Here is a 21,110-nt window from a genome sequence, read left to right on the forward strand (position 1 = left end):
GAGGGCTGTGCGGACCATGATCTCAGGGAGCATCTAGCTCAATTGGCACACAATAGTTTTTAAAGAAAAATATTCTACATTCTACTTTGGTGATTAGTGTATGGGGTCTTAAAAGCCTGTGAGCAGCCATCTAAGATACTTCAGTGGTCTCACCCCTTCGGGACCAAGGAAGAATGAAGAAAACTGAAGGTACAAGAGAAAAATTAGTCCAAAGGATTAATGGACCACGTTTACTATGGCCTCCATCAGACTGAGTCCAGTAAAACTAGATGATGCCCAGTTACCACCACTGATTTCTTTGACAGGAATCACAATAGAGAGTCCTAGAAAGAGCTGGAGAAAAATGTAGAACAAAATTCTAACTCACAAAAAAAGGCCAGAATTACTAGCTTGACAGATACTGAGGAAACCATGAGTATAGCCCCCAGACACCCTTTTAGCTAAGAAATGAAGACATTCCAGAGGTTCACCCTTCAGCCAAAGACTAGGCAGGCCCAGAAAATAAAAAAAAGGGGCATACCAGCACAGGGTCAAGAACTAGAAGGCAGGAGGAGACAGGAAAGTGGTAATTGGAAACCCAAGGAGGAGAAGGGAGGGTGTTAACATGTCATTGGGTTGTTAACCAATGTCATAAAACAATATGGGTACCAACTGTTTAATGAGAACTAGTTTGTTCTGTAAACCATCTAAAGTGCAATAAAAGAAAAGAAAGAAAAGAAAAATCAAACACAAAAAAAGAAAAATTTTAGAAATAATTTGAAACCCTGGATGAACAGTTGTTCTTCTATTGGCACTTTATTTTGCCCTGGAAGTCAATTAGGCCATATCATCCTAATCCAATCAGGAACTAATTACAAAAGATGGTCTAATTCCAGTTCATCATAACTCCTATAGTCCATGAAAGTCCCAATTGATATTTCCCAGATTATCTCATCCTTGATGGACTCTGAACTTCATTTTGTGTGCTTATCCAAACTCATGAGACTCACAGAAAGATATCACACCTTTCAGATGAAAAATAGTTAATACCTCAATGGGAAATATGTTGTCAAATATCCATCTTACCTTTCTATGGATCTTTATCCCACAAGTCCTTACTGCCCTATTACCATTTTGGTACTTTCCAAGGGATAATTTTTTTGTTTATTTACTTGTTTATTTTGTTGTTTTTTAGCCTTTCTAGTTTTCTATTTGAAGGTGAGATAGCATACTTTACCAGAGAAATTTTCACAGTACTTAAAAATATTACAGAGAAAATGTGAAAAAAATTTTATAAGCTATAGATGTAATAGACAAAACCTGATGTGAGTTTTTGAGAATAAAAAAAAGGAATAAAACCTCAAAGCTCTTTTCAGTGGAGTCCATTTTAAAGTAAGGCTTATATAGATCACTGAAAAACCATAATGAATAAGAAGAAGGGGTCATTTAGTATTTGTACTTTCTGGTGAGTTATATACTTTCTGATTTTTTCTTTACATGCAGATTGCCTAAAGATCAAAGGTAGTAATGAGAAATCATACAGCAGTAACAACTTTCATCTTGCTGGGACTTACTGATGACCCACAGCTGCAAGTTCTGGTTTTCATCTTTTTATTTCCGACGTATATTCTGAGTATAACCGGAAACCTGACCATTATCATTCTTACTCTCACGGATTCCCACCTTAAAACACCTATGTATTTTTTCCTTCAAAACTTCTCCTTTTTAGAAATCTCATTCACAACAGTCTGTATTCCCAGATTCCTGTACAGTATATCAACTAGGGATAATACAATTACTTATGATGCTTGTGCAAGTCAAATATTTTTTATTGGACTCTTTGGGGTCACAGAGTTTTTTCTCCTGGCTGCCATGTCCTATGACCGCTATGTGGCCATCTGCAAGCCCCTCCATTATATGACCATCATGAACAGCAGAGTCTGTACCATCCTCGTCCTCTGCTGCTGGATCTCTGGGTTGATGATCATCATCACACCGCTTGGTATGGGCCTGCAGCTGGAATTCTGTGACTCCAATGCCATTGATCATTTTGGCTGTGATGCAGCTCCTCTTTTTAAGATTTCATGCTCAGATACATGGTTCATAGAACAGGTAGTTATAATTTGTGCAGTGTTGACATTCATTATCACACTCATAGGAGTGATTCTTTCTTACATATATATCATCAAGACAATACTAAGATTCCCATCTACTCAGCAAAGGAAAAAAGCTTTTTCCACGTGTTCTTCTCACATGATTGTTGTTTCCATCACCTATGGTAGCTGTATCTTCATCTATATCAAACCTTCAGCCAAAGAGGATGTGGACATTAATAAAGGGGTATCCATGCTCACTACATCTGTTGCTCCTTTGTTAAACCCCTTCATTTATACCTTGAGAAATAAGCAGGTAAAACAATCTTTCAATGATATGATTAAAAAAATTGCATTTAATTCACAAAAGTAAGAGTACACTGAAAGTGTGCAATCAAACGAAAATGGAAGGCTAGTTCCTTAATATTTCTTCTAAAGTTCTAACTAGTTGAATTAGGTTAACTTTCTTATGGTCCTTTCATTTTGACTCATGAACCTACTCTGATCAAGTAATTCCTTACCCTCTTCAATCTCAGTCAGAATTGCTTTCATGGCTAAGAGAACAAGGCCAGCCAGAGTGACAGGCCTTATTAATACTTCTTCAAAGCCACATAAGAATACCTTAGGAGTAATGACCATGTCACAGAGTCAGCAAATCAAGGCCTGGGAACAAACTCTGTCCACTTCCTCTTTTTTTAAATCAAGTGTCATTGGAATAGAGTTATACCCTTTCACTGGCATATGTTGCTTATGGCTGCTTTTAATGAAAGAATCAAGTAGTTTAGTGAACCTTATTGCCTAAAGATTTAAAGTATTTGCTATCCGGTCTTTTACGAAAAGAGTTTTCCCACCTAGGGTGTAGAATTTACTTTCTGCTCTCATGATTTTATATCATTTAGGTAGAAAATAATAGGAAGTAGACCGCTATGCAACCACATTGCCTTCACCTGCCCAGAGATCTCCAAGGCGTGACCCTTCAACTTGTTGGCCAGCTAAAAAATTTCTAGTTTAGTCATTCCCTCTGTAACCTCCTCCTTTGTCCCTGAGTATACTTCAAAACAGATTTTAAGGACACTATTTTGGGAAGCCTGCCTATTCTGTCTACCTAGATCTCATACTATCCAATAAAGCATATCAATATTTGATAAAAAATGGAAAACTCATCTGCTTTCCCATTTAAAAGCAAATTTGAACCACCATTTCCTATAAATCTTGAATCTCACCAAAAATGACCCTGAAAAAAATATATCATGAAGTATGCATGCAATTCAAAATCCAGCTGCAGGAATGTATTCCCTAAGAATTTGGGGTAAGCCATTCACATGATCTGTTCAACATTTGACTAAGATCATTTAATTTATCATAAGTTTAAGATTCCATTCCTGAAGTTTGGTTAGTGTTTGTCAAGTGGTGTTTGGCTGAACATCACAAGTGCAGTCTGCCCTGCAATAACATAAAAATTGTCATTCATGTGTGGAGAAGAGCATCTTAACTGGAAGGGACCCTCTAAGATGAAAATTCTTTGATACTAGTTTTAGCTAAATACTGCTAGAAAATTTAACTAGTTTCTCATAGGGAGTATATTCACTAATTGTTATGTTAGATCTTGTTTCATTCATGCTATTAAAAAAAAGCAGCTTTTATTTTTTTTTTTTCTCCTAGATATTTAAAATAGATACTGGAAACTTCTTCAAAATTGAAATACAATGCAATTCAATATTATCTGTCTAAGCCAAATAAATTATTAAGGAGATTTAAAGCTGACATTTTACCTTGCCTCTTTAATGGAATATTAATCATTTCTGATTTTATTTATTTTTTTTACCCCAAATAAGCACTAGCACTACTTTGATTAGTGGTTTAAAGTAGTTTGGAGTAGTTGCTTTACTGTTTGAAACAATACTTTCTATATGAAGGAAACCTGAAAAACTTTGTCAAAGACATTGCATTTAGAAGATGTGAATTCATTGATTACATTTTTATACAAATAGCTTATTTTTGCATTTTTTAAAGAGTAGATACCGTTTCGATGTTGTTGTTAGGTGCCATGGAGTTGGTTCTGGCTCATAGCAATGCTTGGTACAACAGAAGAAAGCATTGTCTGGTCCTGGGGCATTCTCACAATGGTGTCTATGATTAAGCCCATTGTTGCAGCCACTATCTCAATCCATCTTGTTGAGGATCCTCCTCTTTTTCACTAACCCTCTACTTTTTCAAACATTATGTCCTTCTCCAGGGACTTTTCCCTTCTGATAACAAGCCCAAAGTGTGTGAGACCAAGTCTCATCATCCTTTCTTCTAAGCAGCATTCTGGCTCTACTTCTTCCAAGATAAATTTCTTTGTTCTTCTGGCAGTCCGTAATATATTCAATATTCTTCTCCAACACCGTAATTCAAATGCATGAAATTTTATTCAGTCTTCCTTATTCATGGTCTAGCTTTTACATGATTATGAGGGGGTTGAAAATAACATGGCTTCAGTCAGAAACACCTCAGTCATCCAAGAGTCATCTTCACTTTTTAACACTTTGAAGAAGTCTTTTGCAGCAGATGTCAAATAAAATATGTGGTTGGATTTCTTAACTGCTGCTTTCATGGGCATTGATGGCGAATCCAAATAAAATGAAATTCTGTGCAACGTCAGTCTTTTCTCCATTTATCATGATGTTGTTTACTGATCCAGTTGTGAGGATTTCTATTTTCTTTATGGAAGGTGTAATCCATACTTAAGGCTGTAGTATTTGATCTTCATCAGTAAGTACATCAATTCCTCTTTGCTTTCAGCAAGCAAGAATGTGCCATCTGCATATCACAGGTTTTTAATGAATCTTCTTTCAATCCTGATGATGCATTTTTCTTCGTATAGTCCAGCTTCTTGGATTATTTGCTCAGCATACAGTTTGGATAAGTATGGTGAAAGGATACAACCCTGACACACAATTTTCCTGATTTTAAACCACACAGTATCCCCTTGTTCTGTTTAAACAGTGGCCTCTTGGTCTATGTACAGGTTCCACATGACCACAACTTAGTGTTCTGGAAGTTCCATTCTTTGCAATGTTATCTGTTATTTGTTATGACCCACACAGTCAAACACCAATTCATAATCAATAAAACACAGGTAAACATCTTTCTAGTATTCTCTGCTTTCAGCCAAGTTCCATCTGACATCAGAAATGATATTCTTCCTTCCAAGCCTTCTTCTGATTCTGGCTTGAATTTTTCACAATTCCCTGTTGATGTACAGCTGCAATCATTTTTTAATTATCTTCAGCAAAATTTGACGTATGTGTGATATAAATGATACTGTTTGATAATTTCCACATTCTGTTAGATTACCTTTCTTTGGAATGGGAACAAATATGAAACTCTTCTAGTCAGTTGGCCAGATAGCTTCCAAACTCCTTGGCATAAACTAGGGAACACTTTCAGCTTGCTTCCGTTTGTTGAAACATCTCACCTGGGGTTCCATTAATTCCTGGAGCCTTGTTTTTCACCAATGTCTTCAGTGCAACTTGGATTTCTTCCTTCAGAACCATTGGTTCTTGATCATATGCTACCTCCTGAAATAGTTGAACATAAACCTATTCTTTTTGGTTCAGTGACTTTGTATTCCTTCCATCTTCTTTTGATGCTTCTTGTGTCATTCAATTTTTTGCCTATAGAATCCTTCATTACTGCAATTTGAGTCCTGAATTTTTTTTTTCAGTTCTTCCAGCTTGAGAAATGCCAGACTGTTCTTCCTTTTTGGTTTCCTAACTCCAGGTATTTGTACACGTCATTATAATACCTTACTTTGACTTCTCGAACTGCCATTTGAAATCTTCTGTTCGGCTCTTTTACTTCATTATTTCTTCCTTTTGCTTTAAATACTCGATATTCAAGAGCAAGTTTCAGAGTCTGTTCTGACATCCACTTTGGTCTTTTCTTTTATCCCTGTCTTTTTAATGACCTTTTGCTTTCTTTACGTATGATACCCTTCATTCCATCCCGTAGTTTATCTGGTCTTCAGACACTAGTATTCAATGTGTCAAATCTATTCTTGAGATGGTCTCTAAATTTAGGTGGGATATGCTCTAGGTTGTTCTTTGGCTCTTGTGGACTTATTCTAATTTTCTTTAGTTTCAATTTGAACTTGCACATGAGCAATTGATGATCTGTTCCACAGTTGGCCCCTGGCCTTGTTCGGATACATAACATTGAACTTTTCCATTGTCTCTTTCCACGGAGTAGTGAATTTGATTCTTGTGTTTTCCATCTCGTATAGTTACCATTTATGTTGATGAAAAAAGGTATTTGTAATGAAAAAGTCATTGGTCTTGCAGAATTCTATCATGTGATCTTCAGCATCTTTTCTATAACCAAGGCCATATTTTCCAACTACAAATGCTTCTTCTTTGATTCAATCTTTCTCATTCCAATTACTAATAATTATCAATGTATCTTGACTGAATGTTTGATCGGTTTCAGGCTGCAGAAGTTGGTAAAAATTTTCAATTTCCTCATCTTTGGCATTGGAGATAGGTGAGTAAATTTGAGTAATAGTTACATTACCTGGTGTTCCTTGTAGGCATATGGATATTATCCTATCAATGACAGTGTTGTACATCAGGGTAGATCGTTAAATGTTCTTTTTGACAATGAATGCAATGCCATTCCTCTTCAATTTGTCCTTCCTGGTTTGGGTTAGTTGGGTATAGTAGACCATATGATTGTCTGATTCAAAATGGCCAAATGCCTAGGATATTGATCTTTATGCATTCCATTTCATTTTTGATGATTTCCAATTTTCCTACATCCATGCTTTATATATTCTCCTTTCCAATTATTAAGCAATGTTTTCAGCTCTTTCTTCTCATTTTGAGTCATGGTATATCAGCAAATGAAGGTCCTGAAAGCTTGTCTCCATCCACATCATTAAGTTCAACTCTGTTTTGAGGAGGCAGCTGTTCCCCAGCCATATTTGGAGTTCCTTCCAACCTGAGATATTCATTTTATGGCACTGTATCAGACAATGTCCATTGTTATTCATAATGTTTTCATTGGCCAATTCTTGAGAAGTAGATGGCTAAGCCCTTCTTCCTATTCTGTCTTGTTTCAGAAGCTCTGCTGAGACCTGCCTACCATGGATGACCCTGCTGGTATTTGAAATACCAGTGGCATAGCTTCCAGTGTCACAGCAACATGCAAGCCACCAAAGTATGACAAAAGGATAGATGCATGGCGATTTGATTTTTAACTCTATTATTTAATTAATAACATGATTATCTTTCTTCCATCAAATCTTATTACATTTCTTAAATGTATATGATATAAAATATAGCCATGAAATACAACTATATATTTAAGAAAAGGACCCCTGGTAGTGCTATGGTTAAGCACTAGGCTGCTAAAAGAAAGGTCAGTTGTTCAAACTCGCCACAGCTCTGTAGGAGAAAAAGCCTAGTGATGGGCTCCTGAAAGCTTATTGCAGCTTAAGAAGTCCTATGGGGCATCTCTACTCCGTTCTATAGGGTCACTATGAGTCAGAATTGACTTGATGGCACACAGCAAAAAATATATTTAAAGAAACAGATATAAAGGTATTAAAAACCTAGAAAGAGGAAGGCCTGTGTAGTATTGTTAGAAGAGGAGAAGAGAAATAGATGGAAAGAGATTGGAAGAAACAAGATGGCATTTCTGTCACACGTAAGTGTAATCATTTGTTTTCTTTATGATTAATCTCCTTTTAGTTGTAAATATTCTCTGAAAAGTCCACTTACCTTCAGGAGATAAGGAAAATAAGACACCTAAATGAGCAATCTCCAAGGCCCTAAAGTTTAGGTGGTCATAATCCAGGGAACAAAAAAGAGGAAATTTAATCATAAATATCTGGATATTATAATGAGCTTTATTATTGTGAGCTGAAGAATAAATGAAAGGTTGAAATAATGGCATGTAAGTGGAGACTGTAAACTGAATGGATAAAGGAATGAAAAAAATAATGTGCTTTGTATAGTCATGTTTATTTTTGCCTTTTTTTTATACAACAAAGTAACAGAGAGATGTTCAATTTGAGGTAAACTAGCTGAAATTATACAACTTCCATTACGATACCCTTACCCTGCATCCAAAAAAAAAATAAATAAGTGAAGGACTTTATAATTCTATTTATATGTACTATCAGTCATGAATTCCTAATACTAACTGTAGAACTATGAAAATCATACTGAGCTAGGGCAGTTTCCCAAGTATGAAACCTGTCCCAGAGAACTAAGGAAGAAAAAGTGAAGATTACCCATCCTGTGACTTAAAAGTAAAGAGTTGAGCATCTATTCAAAACCAAGAGCTAACATCATTTGCAATGTTGAGAAGCTGAAAACATTCCCTCTGAAAACGGGAGCAAGACGAGGATGCCCTTTATAACCATGCTTATTTAACATTGTGCTGGAAGTCCAAGGTAGAGTAATGTGGCAAGAAAAAGAAATAATGGACATTCAATTTGGAAAGAAAGAAGTAAAACTGTCCCTCATCTCAGATGATATGATACTATACATAGTGAACTCCAAAGATTCCACAAGAAAATTACTGGAACTAAAAGATTCAGCAGAGTAGCAGGAAGGACACAAATTAACATAGAAAAATCAGTTGGATACCTATACACAAACAAAGAGAACTTTGAAAAGAAATCAAGAAAGCAATAACACTTATAATCATCCCTAAAAAAATAAAATATTTAAGATTAAATCTGACCAGGGATGTAAAAGACCTATATGAAGAAAACTACAAATCACTACTTCAAGAAACCAAAAGAGACCTACATAAATGGAAAAACATACCATGCTTATGAAAAGGAAGACTCAATATTGTGAAAATGTCAATTCTACCCAAAGCAATGTACAGATATAATGCAATCCCAATCCAAATACCAACAGGATTTTTTTACAAGATGGAAAAACTAATCACTAACTTTATATGGAAATGAAAGAGGCCCCAGATAAGTAAAGCATTATTGAAAGAGAAGAACAAAGTAGAGGACATCACATTCTGATCTGAGAACGTCCTGTATAGACACAGTGGACAATACAGCCTGGTACTGGCACAATGACAGACACATAGACCCAAGGCACAGAATTAAGAACTCAGAAGCAAATCTATCCACCTAGGGTTAGCTGATCTTGACGAAGGCTCAAAGTCTATTAAACCGGGAAATGACAGTCTCTTTACCAAATTGTGCTGTCAAAACTGGATATCCATCTGTAAAAAAAGTGAAACAGGACCCATAGCTCACACCATACACAAAAACTAATTCAAGGACATAAATATAAAACCTGAAACTATAAAGATCATAGAAGAAAAAATAGGGACAGCACTAGGAGCCCTGATATACAGTATAAATAGGATATAAACCAAAACTAATAATGCACAAGCACCAGAAAATAAACTATATAACTGGGTGCTCCCAAAAATTAAATACATATGCTCATCAAAAGATTCAACAAAAGAATAAAAAGAGAACCTACAGACTAGGAAAAAATTTTTTGGCTACAAAATATCTGATAAGGGTCTACTCTCTAAAATGTACAAGATACGTCAACACCTCAACAACAAAAACAGAAATAATCCAGTTAAAAAATGGGCAAAAGATATGAACGGACACTTCTCCAAAGAACACATTCAGGTTGGTAACATGCACATGAGGAAATGCTAGTGCTTATTAGCCATTAGAGAAATGCAAATCAAAACTACGTTCAGATACCATCTCACTCCAACATTACTGACACTAATCAAAAAAAAAAAAAAAGAGAGAGAGAGAAAATAACAAATGTTGGAGAGATTGTGGGAAGATTGGAATTCTTATGCATTGCTGGTGGGAATGTAAAATTATTCAACCACTATGGAAAACAATATGGTGTTTCCTTATAAAGCTTGAAATAGAAATACCATATGATCTAGCAATCCCATTTCTAGGAATATATCCTAGAGAAATAAGAGCCATCACATGAATAGACATATGCACACTCATGTTCATTGCAACATTATTCACAATAGCAAAAAGATAGAAATAACCTAAGTGCCCTCAACAGATGAATGGATAAACAAACTATGGCACATACACACAATGGAATACTACACAATGATAAGTACCAATGATGAATCCACAAAACATCTAACAACATGAATCAATCTGGTGGATATTATGCTAAATGAAATAAGTCAATCATGAAAGGACAAATACTGTATGAGACCACTAATATAAAAACTCAAGAAAAGGTTTACGCACAGAAAGAAACAGTCTTTGATGGTTATGAGGGAGGGAAGGGTTGAGGTGGGGAAGTTATTAACTAGACGTTTTTTAGGTCAGTGTTTTTTTGGTGAAGGGAAAAACCACAATATAGGAGAATTCAGTACAACTTGACCAAGGCAAAGTCATAAAAGCTTTGATAGACACATCCAAATACCCTGAGGGACTGAGTTACTGGGGTTAAGAGTTGGGGATCATGGTTACAGGGGTCATCTAGGTCAACTGACATAACAAAGTTCATAAAGAAAATGTTCTACATCCAACTTTGGTGAGTATCATCGGAGGTCTTAAAAGCTTGCAAATGACACCTAAGATACATCTACTGGTCCCATCACATCCAGAGCAAAGGAGAATAAAGAAAACCAAAGACACAAGGGAAACAATAATCCAAAGGACTAATGGGCCACAAATTACCACAGCCTTCACCAGCCTGAGCCTAGAAGAACTAGATGGTAATGTATAGTAATGTATATACAATCTGATCTTTCTTCTCTGTCTGCACTGTAATGGTCTTACTAGGCCGGTTTTTTAGGCTTTTTTGAGAAGTGTCTCATTTCTCTTCATTTCACTTTTTTTCAGTTCCTAAGTCAAATTTAACTTAGCATAGAAATGCTTTATTTTAATTATTATTATTTTTTTTAACTTTAGCTTAATGTAGAAAGCATTGGATAATTTGGACCCTACATTCCCAGTCTTTTCATTCCATTCACCTATGGGTATTTTTCTTCTGAGGCATTGAACTTCTCATTTTTACTCCAACACACTGAGCTTTTAATAATCTCTATCTTGGAGAGTACCACTGTAGGCTTATTCATTGGGAGAAAAACTTGAAGACAAACTTGAATGTCAAGTAGTTAAAACCTTCTCGAACTGTTCAGTTTGTTAGTTAGACCACTTTATTTTTGTCTTGGTTTTGCCCTCAACAGACTGTTAATAATATTTTTTCCATGTCTTCATCTCACCATTGAAAGTAAGTTCTCAAAGATACTGTCTCATTCATCATTTTTTGCCTAGAAATTTGAATAATGCATTGTATGTGAAAAGAGTTTAATAAATAATTCCTTATCAACAAATTTTCTCTTATGGGATGAATTCTATGTGGCAGTAAAGACTCACAATTTTTCTGACTGTATCCTTGAAGGCTCTTTTCACTTGTTGGTTCCGTAGGGTATAAATGAAGGGATTCAATAGGGGAACAACAGAAGTAATGAGCACTGCTACTGCCTTGTTGAAGGCAACTCCTTCTTTTGCTGAAGGCTTAATGTAAATGAAGATGCAGCTGCCATAAGAGATGGAGATGACAATCACATGGGAAGAACATGTGGAAAAGGCCTTTTTTCTTTGTTGTGCTGATGGAATCTTCAGAACTGTTTTGATGATGTAAGTGTATGAAAGCATTACCAGCACCAGGGTAACCACCAAGGTCACAATAGCTAAGATAAAGTCAATCAGCTCCAAGAGACTGGTGTCTGAACAGGAGATCTCCATGAGGGGCCCATAGTCACAATAAAAATGATTCAGCACGTTGGAGGCACAGAAATCTAGTTGGCTGGTAAGAATGATGGGGGATAAGATGATTAGGAAACCACTCAGCCAAGACCAGAGAACCAGCTGGGTGCAGGCTCTGCTGTTCATGATGGTTGTGTAATGCAGTGGTTTGCAGAGGGCCACATAGCAGTCATAGGACATGGCAGCCAGAAGGTAAAACTCTGTGTCCCTGAGGAATATGGCAAAGAAATACTGAGTGAAGCAGCCAGAAAAGCTGATGGTATTATTTCCTGTCAGGATGCTGCTCAGGAATCTTGGAATGAAAATAGTAGTGAAAGAAATTTCTAAGAAGGGGAAATTCCGGAGAAAGAAATACATAGGGGTCTGGAGATGGGAGTCCAGCAGGGTGAGGGTGATGATTGTCAGGTTGCCCATAACACTGAATACGTAGGTGAGGAACAGGAAGATGAAAACCATGGCCTGAAGCTCTGGGTTGTCTGTAAATCCCAGTAGGACAAACTCAGTCAAAGAAGTCTGGTTTTTCATAATTAGCCTTTGTTGAACTCTTACAAATAAAAGGAAACAAATCAGTGGTGAGTGTGGAATGGGAGCTCAGGGTGCCAGAGATGAATCTAGTACACAAAGCCAACTCATGTACATTTCCTCTGTTTACTACTGACATATTGTACTTGAGTTAACTTCTTGGGAAGAGCAATTCTTTGGCACAGAGGCCCTATTAATACAGTTTTTGACAGATCCTTGTATGCTAGGATATTTTATATTCCATCCAGAAAAACATAGAACTATTCAGGCAATAATCTGTTTTGGGTGGTGCTTACTTTCTTCTACCAACTCACTCCTTTACCTCTTTGACTGTCATGGTCAAGTGAGACCTACCCAGTACAGGTGTGTTCATGTTACAGTATTCGAAGACCTTTGTGAGATCACACTTTTAGTAAGACCATACAAGTCTTAGTTGACAATGACGTTCCATGCTGTGGAATGATAAACTATAAATGTTTTACCTTCCTTTACTAGCACATGTAATAAAAAACTGCAATAGCAATGGAATGGAATCAAAGGATACAATTCCAATTCTGACACACTAAGGAGTTAGAGTTAATTCCCTCTTCCTATCTGTTTAAGATTTTCTTCCTTCAGATTCTTTCTGATTCTCCTGTATTCTCCATGCCATCCTTGTCCTTAGAAAGAGACTTATGTTATCATTTGCCAGCAATTCTGAATTCATTTCGTATGTAATTGTCAAAGTTTACTTGAAATACCCTCTATCCACCTTTTTCCTTCTTACTGTCCATCCTTTGTGAAACAGTGGTTGATTCTAGCTAAATTGTAGGAAGAGGCAGAGCCTTGCTGTACGTTGAATTCTTCTCCAATGTAAATATCCCATATTTCTTTCTTGAGTGTTTTTTCCCCCTTGTATCAGTGTATCTTCTGTGCTGTAGTGATAAAGAGGGTTTTATATTAATCACTTGGTGGGGAAAGTAGTGTCCTCTTTAAGACCTGAATTTAAGTCCCCTTAGCGTTTACTAACTTTGCCTCTGTAACAATATGGAACATTCTCTGGTAGCAGTAGCGTAGGAATTTAACTGTGGAGTAATGTTTGTTTCATTGGTTGTACTTGCTTCAGTTAAGTTTCTACCACCTTATAGGTGGTGGGAAAGTATTGCTGAATTAGTGAGAGTCTCAAGCATGCTGTATTTTCTTTCATTTGCAGTCCTTTTTTTCCATTCCTTTCCTCTGATTTTACTCATGTCTCTTCCTCCTAAATGATTTTTATTATCTCCCCACCTATTCCCCATGGGTGAATTCCCAGTGGGTCCTGCCTTACCCTCTGTCCCTGTGTTCCTGGTAGAATTTGAAGGCTTTTGGCTTAAAGCCGAGTTCTGCTGTAGTTTGAGTCATCTCTGTGCGTGGCTTGGGCTCAGTTGTCATTAATCTGTATGGATCTGTCTGCTTTTTGGTGAAATCAGAGTCTTTCAGGCACTGATCTAACAATTACCAATGGGAGAAGAGATGCAGTGTTCAGGAGTGGCTCCCAATGAATGATTTAAAATCTCTTGAGTGACGAAGTTAATCATGGCATGGATGCCTTTTTATTCTCTCTTTGTTTCCAATATGAGAAATAACTGCTTTCGCTGTGACATAAATGTAACCTTACCAAATAGAGCAGAGAAAGCTCTTATCCATCCCCTCCCACGTTTTTGGACAAAAGACTTTTATAGACAGGATCTGTAGGTCATGTCACTTTTGATTGCCTCCTTCAGGATTCTATAGGGAGAGACACATCTTTAATCAGTGTTCATTTCAGACCCTCCATTATGTCGTTGCGTTGATGTAGTCATTGCTTATATTCACATGTTCTGCACAGTAAACAATATGATTCATTGACATGTATAACTCAGTGTTCTTACTCATTTGCTCACCTGCTATGCATTTCCTTTCAGAAATTCACAATCAAATCATCTTAATGATTCACAACCTTAGCAAGATAATATTACAGTTTTTGAAAACTAGGAAGATATTTACGTTGGTTAATCCAGATGGTTGCAGTGGGGTTTTAATCCAAAGTATCCTAAATTATGAATGAAAGATGAGAAATTATGAATGAAAGATGAGAGGTTAGGTAGGATCAATTTCTGAAATCTTTTGTATCTGCCTTATATCATGTCTTTGTGTACTCTGTGACAGAGTTATGTAAGCTTTCACAGGTTTTTGGTAAAGAAATAGATTCCAGCTCTTTCCACCCCATATCATTCTGGTGGGCATTTGTCAGCTTTGCTTCCTGTACTAATTTGAACAGTAACAGAAATGAGACCCAGAGAGACGCTATACCGTTTATGTAGAGCAAATAAATAGAATAGTTACAAGTTCCAGGAGAATGGTGTGCTTCAAAATATTATTTCCTTCCTTCTAATTATGTCTTAAGTAGAAAAAAAGCTGGTGATTTCTACGAGGTAGACATTGGCTTCTTTGTAGTTTCCATGTCACCCAGAGTGAGGCAGTTTTTATTTGCCTTGTTCAGAGAAAACACGAGGGATTAACTAAGTTAACAACAGAAGGTCTCCTGTGATCTGTCTTCAGAAGGTGCTAATAAACCTCCTTTGTTGACAAGTTGGAAATGAACTTGAAATAGATGGCGGAGGAAAGAGGTTTCAGAGAGAATGGTGAAGAATGTGGTTGGAGCACACCATTACCTTTGAAGCATGGTCCAAATATAGGAGTAATTATGTTTGTCTCTTAGTGTCTACAGTGTTGTTCAGAACCTAATTTGGCATGGTGGTCAATTTGAGTTTCCAAGAGTGCTTAGGCCTGGAAGTCTAGTGAAAATTGGGTCCAAGAGATAGCAGAGCTGGGGTCATACTTGGAAACGATTTCTCTCATGTGTAAGGGCTCTTCTGGGAACAGATGATAAATCTAAAATGTAAAGAATCAGATAATGGCAATAATGTAGTAGAAAGTGAGTAGAGAAGGCTGGATTGAAGGAAAAAAGCCTAAGATACTTGCTGAGAATATGATATTTAATTTAGGCCCCCAAAATATTATTTTTTCAAGTTCTGGCTGGGTGCAACAAGCTAATATAATGTTTGTCTAAGGGCACTGTAATTCTTTAGTTTACATACTTCTGCCTGGAATAATGAATCTGGGTTTTAAAAAAAAGTTTTGTTGATAAAAGATCATAATATAATTGGAGGAGATTCTTGAAGTCGGAAACTTGTTTCCAAATGTGACCTGAATCTACTAGATCTCCTGTGGAAATAAGTACTTGACGCAGTGCATTGAGTGGGCCAATGACCTGCTGGGATCACCTCATGGGAATGATATAATTCCTTTGTTCACATTTTCTTGGAAACACAAGTCGCTTTACCTGTAGAGTGGATGTTTAGTCAAGGATCTTTGCTTTTTAAGTCACAGAAACTTTCTCAAGCTAGCCCAAGTAAAAGATATTTATGCTAGGGATCTGCCAGGTAATGCAATGGGTGCAGGTTCTTATAGGAACTGACATTAGGAAACTTAAAGGATTAGAAGCTGCTTTTTCTCCCTCTTATGGCCCCGTGGTCACTCATCTCCCCAATCCTAGAGGTCACAAGGGTCTCTTACCTTTATATTTCTCTCTCTTGAATGGTTTTCTCTACTTGAACACGAGCCAACATTTAATCACAAATAACAACAAACATTTATCGAGCCACTACTTTCCCTAGGCACTGTTCAGATACTGAGAACACTGCAGTGAATAAAACAGAAAAAAATTACTGTTCTCATGAATCTTTACATTCCATGGGAAGAGGAAGACAATTAATATGTAAATAAAATCCATATTGTGTTGGAGAATGGTAAATGCTAGGAGAAAAATGGAGCAAGTAATGAGCACAGGGAATTTTGATGAGTGGATTGCAATTTTAAAAATGTGGCCACACACAGCCTCCCTGAGAAGGTGATGTTTGAGTAAATATTCGAAGGAAGTGAGAGAGTGACTTATGTATATCTTGTGGAAAAGGATTCCAGGAAGAGGGAAAAAAGTAAGTGCAAAGGGTAGAAGGTGGAAGCAGGCCAGTGTTACTGGAGTGGTGAGTAAGCAGATAGTGGTAGGAGATGAGGTCAAAGAGGAACTGGGGACCATTTCGTAGGGCCTTGTAGGTCATTGTAAGTGAGTGAGATAGAAAGTCATTGGAAGGTCCTGAGCAGAGAAGAATCTGAGCTTAGAAGTTTCTAAACTCTAATTTATGTTTTAATAAGATCACTTTGGGTATTACATTGAGATTAAATGTCAAGGGAGCAAGGGTTGAAAATAGCGTCAATTGGGCTATTGTAATAATCCAGGTTAGAGATGATGGAGGTTTGGGTCAGGATGGTAACAGTAAAGGTGGCAAGAAGTGGTCAGATTTGGGGTAAATTTTGAGGGTAAAAGATTTACTCACGGACCACATACGGGATTGGAGAAAACAAGAGAGGAACCAAGATTTTTTGCTGGAGCAAGCGGAAAATCTAATTACCAAATACTGAGGTGGAGGGAGACTTTGCTCATTTATTAATTGAACATTTACTGAGTGCCTGTTATGGGCATAGGAGCCCTAGTGGTGCAGTAGTTAATGGGCTCAGCTGCTAACTGAAAGGCTGGTATTTGGAATCCACCAAATGCTCACAAGAAAAAGATGTGGCAATCTGCTTCCATAAAGATTTATAGCTTTGGAAATCCTATGGGGCAGTTCTCCTCTGTCCTGAAGGGTTACTAGGAGTCAGAATCGATTTGCTGGCAATGGGTTTGGATTATGGGGCTGTCACTATGTTATATGCAGTGAGATCATCATTCCTGCCCTCAAGCCCAGGAACCAAAGCCACTGGCCCATAGTGCGAATGAAAATGAATAGGGAGGAGGGAGTATAGTCAATGCGGTTGTTGTTAGGTGCTGTCCAGTCAGTTTCAACTCATAGCAACCCTGTGTACAACAGAATGATGCATTGTCTGATCCTGTGCCATCCTCACAATCGTTATTATGCTGGAGCCCATTGTTGCAGTCACTGTGTCAATCCATCTCATTGAGCTTCTTCCTCTTTTTCGCTGACCCTCTACAGTTAGCAGTGGATAAAAAACCCTTGTTCATAATTTAATCTTTATTGGAAGCTTATTGGGGGTGAGAGTGGAGGCAAAATATTGATTTCTCAGGTCCAATGTTTTCTGGAGGACTTTCTATTCCTTCTGAAAGAAAAGGAATAAAGTATCCACTTTGTCCAGAAGAAATATGGAAATGGAAAGGAGAGGCATCTTGAGAAAAGTCACAAACTATCAGATGGAAAAACATGGCTTTTTGTAAGCTTTCAATTTCCTAAAGATTCATGTTCTAAAGGCTTCTAACTGAAGTTTGTTGAGAGCTGGGAAAGATGGGATACAGGAGGGAAGCCAAGGACACTTAAAATACTTTCAAACACTTAGAAATACTTAGAAACACTTAGAAATACTTAGAAACATTGAACATGAATGTTAAGAGCAGTTATAATGGGTGGGTGGGTGTATTGCTCTGTGGTTAAGCCATTGGGCTCTGGTTCCACACAAATCTGGCTTCTGATTTTAGTTAAATCACTTAACTCTGCGACCTTACATTAAGTTATTTCACCTCAGTAGGTTTCATTTTTCTCATCTGTAAAATAGAATGGAATTTCCAGGTGGATCTAAGAAGTCTATGTGAGGCATGCTTTGCCAATTCATTGTTCTCAGTATCTAAACTCTCAAATGGCTAAGGCTCTTCCCTTTTAAAATATTCTCTTCTGGGCTCCCTAATTCATTTGTCTGTCCATACATGTCCACATCCATTATTTCTTCAACTATTCAACAAGTATTTATTCAGCACCACCTACCACTGGTTGGCATTGCAGATAGAACTGCGACCAAGGAGATTCTATCCCTGCACTCCTGGAGTGCAGAATAAAGGTGAATACAGACTTTAAATATATAATTGTTTTATTATGGGTACTATTAATGAAACAGCACAGGATACCATGCTAGTACATAACTTGGGGGCCATCCTTCTCGTCTTCATTATTTCACTCTTGAAATTCCATTTTACTATTCTCTTTCAGTTACCTCACCCCCTACTCCCACATTTTCTGAAAATGGCTAAGTTCACCAACAGTGCCCTTATTGTCAGTTCTTATATTTTCAGTCTTCATATTAATTGCTCTCTGCAGCATTTCACATTGCCATCCATCTATGTTTCCGGAGATATTCTCTTCTTCTTCTTTTTAGATTTTGGAAGGGTCTTTAGAATTTAATATTAAATCCTATTCTATACTTGCTTCTATTTGTGATTGCCTCTATTCCCATAAGAGCCCTGGTGGTGCAGTGGTTAAGAGCTCAGGCTTCTAACCAAAAGGTTGGCAGTTCAAATCTACCAGCTGTTCCTTTGGAATCGCATGGGGTAGTTCTACTCTGTCCTATAGGGTCAATGTGACTCAGAATTGACTGGGTGGCAACAGGTTTGGTTTGGTTTTGGTTCTAATCTCATACCATCAATTACCATCTCTATGGTTGTTATTGTTAGTTGCCCTGTTTTTGCAGGGGAGTACTACTGCATAAGGTTTTCAGGGATATGAACTTTGGGAAGCAGATTGGCAGGCCTGTCTTCTCATTTGCCTATGCGTAGGTAGGTTTGACCCGCTAACCTTTAGACTAGTCATCTAGCCCTTAACGCTTTGTGTCACCCAGCTGCCTATCTCTATGGCAAGGATTACTAAATCCATATCCCGTAAACCTGTTCAGTCAGTTCCAACTCACAGTGACCCTATAGGACAGAGTAGAACTGCCCCAAAGGGTTTCCAAGGAGCAGCTGGTGGATTTGAACTGTCAAACTTTTGGTTAGCAGCTGTAGCTCTTAACCACTGGCCCACCACCCTCCCATTTCCATTGCAGGGCTTCTAAGCCCATATATATCTGACTTCAAATCCAGGTGCCGTGTCGTTACGGGCATTCAACTTATTTTAAACATGAATTTAACTCAAAATCAAAATTATAATTTGCACATTGTAATCTTTTTCCTTCTCTTTTTTTCTTGATTGAAATCAATGAAAAGAACATATACTCAGTCTCCCAGGATTGAAATTTTGTGCAATATTCCTTCTTTCTTTGTTTTGCTTGCTTGACCTATTCCTACATGTTAAGGCCCAATTTAAATGCTATCTTCTCGGAAAATATTTATTGACTCTTTAACTCTGATTGAGTTGCTTTCTCATTTATGAAACCTTATTTATGTCTTTGTATTAACACTTAATAGGCTGTAAGTTATCTATTTCCAAGTCTCTCTTACTGAACCAGAGTTGAACTTTTCATTGGATACATAGTAACTGGCACAGAGCTGGTACATAGTAGAGACTCATCCATTAGGACTTGAATTCTGAAATTATTTAAAGGTTCATAAGCTTTTTGATGGCATCCTTGAAGGCTTGTTTTATCTGCTGGTTCCTTAGGGTGTAAATAAAGGGGTTCAATAAAGGGGCAACTGAGGTAATCAGTAGAGCTACTCCCTTGTTGAATATGTCCCCTTCTTTTGTTGAGGGCTTAACATAAATGAAAAAGCAGCTTCCATAAGAGAGGGAGATGACAATCATGTGGGAAGAACAAGTGGAAAAGGCTTTTGTTCTTTGCTGGGCAGAGGGGAGCTTCAGAATAGTCCTGATGATGAATGCATAGGAGAGAATCACTAGCACCAGAGTGAGCACCAGGGTCACAGATGCCACAAGAAAGACAACCTTCTCTAAAAGGCTCGTGTCTGAACAGGAGAGTTCCCGAAGGGGCTCAAAGTCACAGAAATAATGATTCAGCCTGTTGGATGCACAAAAGTCCTGCTGACTCATTAGGGTGATAGGTGGTATAATAATCATTAACCCAGCCAGCCAAGAGCAGACAACCAGCTGGGTGCAGACTCTGCTGTTCATAGTGGTCATGTAATGCAGGGGTTTGCAGATGGCCACGTAGCGATCATAGGACATGGCGGCCAGAAGATAAAATTCCGTTGCCCCAAGGAAGATGACAAAGAAATACTGAGTGAAACAGCCAGCAAAGCTAATACTCTTATTCCCTGTTGTGATGCTGATCAAGACCCTGGGAATGATGTTGTTTGTGAAGAAAATTTCTAAGAAGGAGAAGTTCCAGAGAAAGAAATACATGGGGGTCTGAAGGTGGAGATCCAGCAATGTGAGGATGAGGATAGTCAGGTTTCCAATGATGCTGAGCAAATAGGCGATGAGCAGAAAGGCGAAAACTGCTACCTGGAGTTCAGGGACATCTGTTAGTCCCAGCAGGATGAACTCCATTACCATAGCTTTATTTTTCATTGTTGAAATTTTTTGAGTGTCAAAGTGAAAAAGAGACAGTAACCAAATGTGAAAAAGGAAGATATGCTCTGAAATGGACAGGTGAAATCTGAGGAGAAGAAAAGGAGACAAACCATGAAGTTTTCCTCTGATGACGTGAACCCGACCAGTCACTAATTTGAATGGTGTTGGGTCTTTCCTGGTTTTATTTGCCCCATATAGAAAAGTTTTTGTGATTGTTTCCTCATGGTACCCTATCAGTGTCAGCCAGAAGCAAATGCCTGCTCCATAAATGAGGTTCAAAAAGTTTGTGGAATGAATTAATAAAGGAATGCCTCCAGGAGTTGTCTTCTTCCAGAATAATTACTAATTTGCTTCCTCCTGCATTTATTTTCCTTACTTCCCATTGAACTCCACTCATTGCTCTCCTTCTGTCTAATTGTC

General features: G+C 37.6%; 3 protein-coding genes across 3 annotated transcripts; 1 reads left to right on the forward strand and 2 right to left on the reverse strand.

Annotated features, from left to right (window-relative positions):
* The first annotated feature begins 1,506 nt into the window (after window positions 1-1,506).
* On the forward strand, window positions 1,507-2,445 carry LOC126075573 (olfactory receptor 6C2-like). The gene has a single exon (XM_049883412.1). It carries the CDS (start codon window positions 1,507-1,509, stop codon window positions 2,443-2,445), a length of 939 nt encoding a protein of 312 aa, XP_049739369.1.
* Window positions 2,446-11,436: 8,991 nt separating this feature from the next.
* Window positions 11,437-12,390, reverse strand: LOC126076423 (olfactory receptor 6C4-like). Its single transcript, XM_049884941.1, has one exon. It carries the CDS (start codon window positions 12,388-12,390, stop codon window positions 11,437-11,439), a length of 954 nt encoding a protein of 317 aa, XP_049740898.1.
* A 7,367-nt stretch (window positions 12,391-19,757) lies between these two features.
* Window positions 19,758-20,687, reverse strand: LOC126075618 (olfactory receptor 2AP1). Its single transcript, XM_049883457.1, has one exon. It carries the CDS (start codon window positions 20,685-20,687, stop codon window positions 19,758-19,760), a length of 930 nt encoding a protein of 309 aa, XP_049739414.1.
* Window positions 20,688-21,110: the final 423 nt, after the last annotated feature.

The sequence above is a fragment of the Elephas maximus genome, chromosome 4 (assembly GCF_024166365.1).
Source record: "Elephas maximus indicus isolate mEleMax1 chromosome 4, mEleMax1 primary haplotype, whole genome shotgun sequence".
Taxonomy (NCBI): Eukaryota; Metazoa; Chordata; class Mammalia; order Proboscidea; family Elephantidae; genus Elephas; species Elephas maximus.

Coding starts and splice junctions, on each gene's coding strand:
- LOC126075573 (XM_049883412.1), top strand. CDS start 1,507: ATGAGAAATCATACAGCAGTAACAACTTTCATCTTGCTGGGACTTACT.
- LOC126076423 (XM_049884941.1), bottom strand. CDS start 12,390: ATGAAAAACCAGACTTCTTTGACTGAGTTTGTCCTACTGGGATTTACA.
- LOC126075618 (XM_049883457.1), bottom strand. CDS start 20,687: ATGAAAAATAAAGCTATGGTAATGGAGTTCATCCTGCTGGGACTAACA.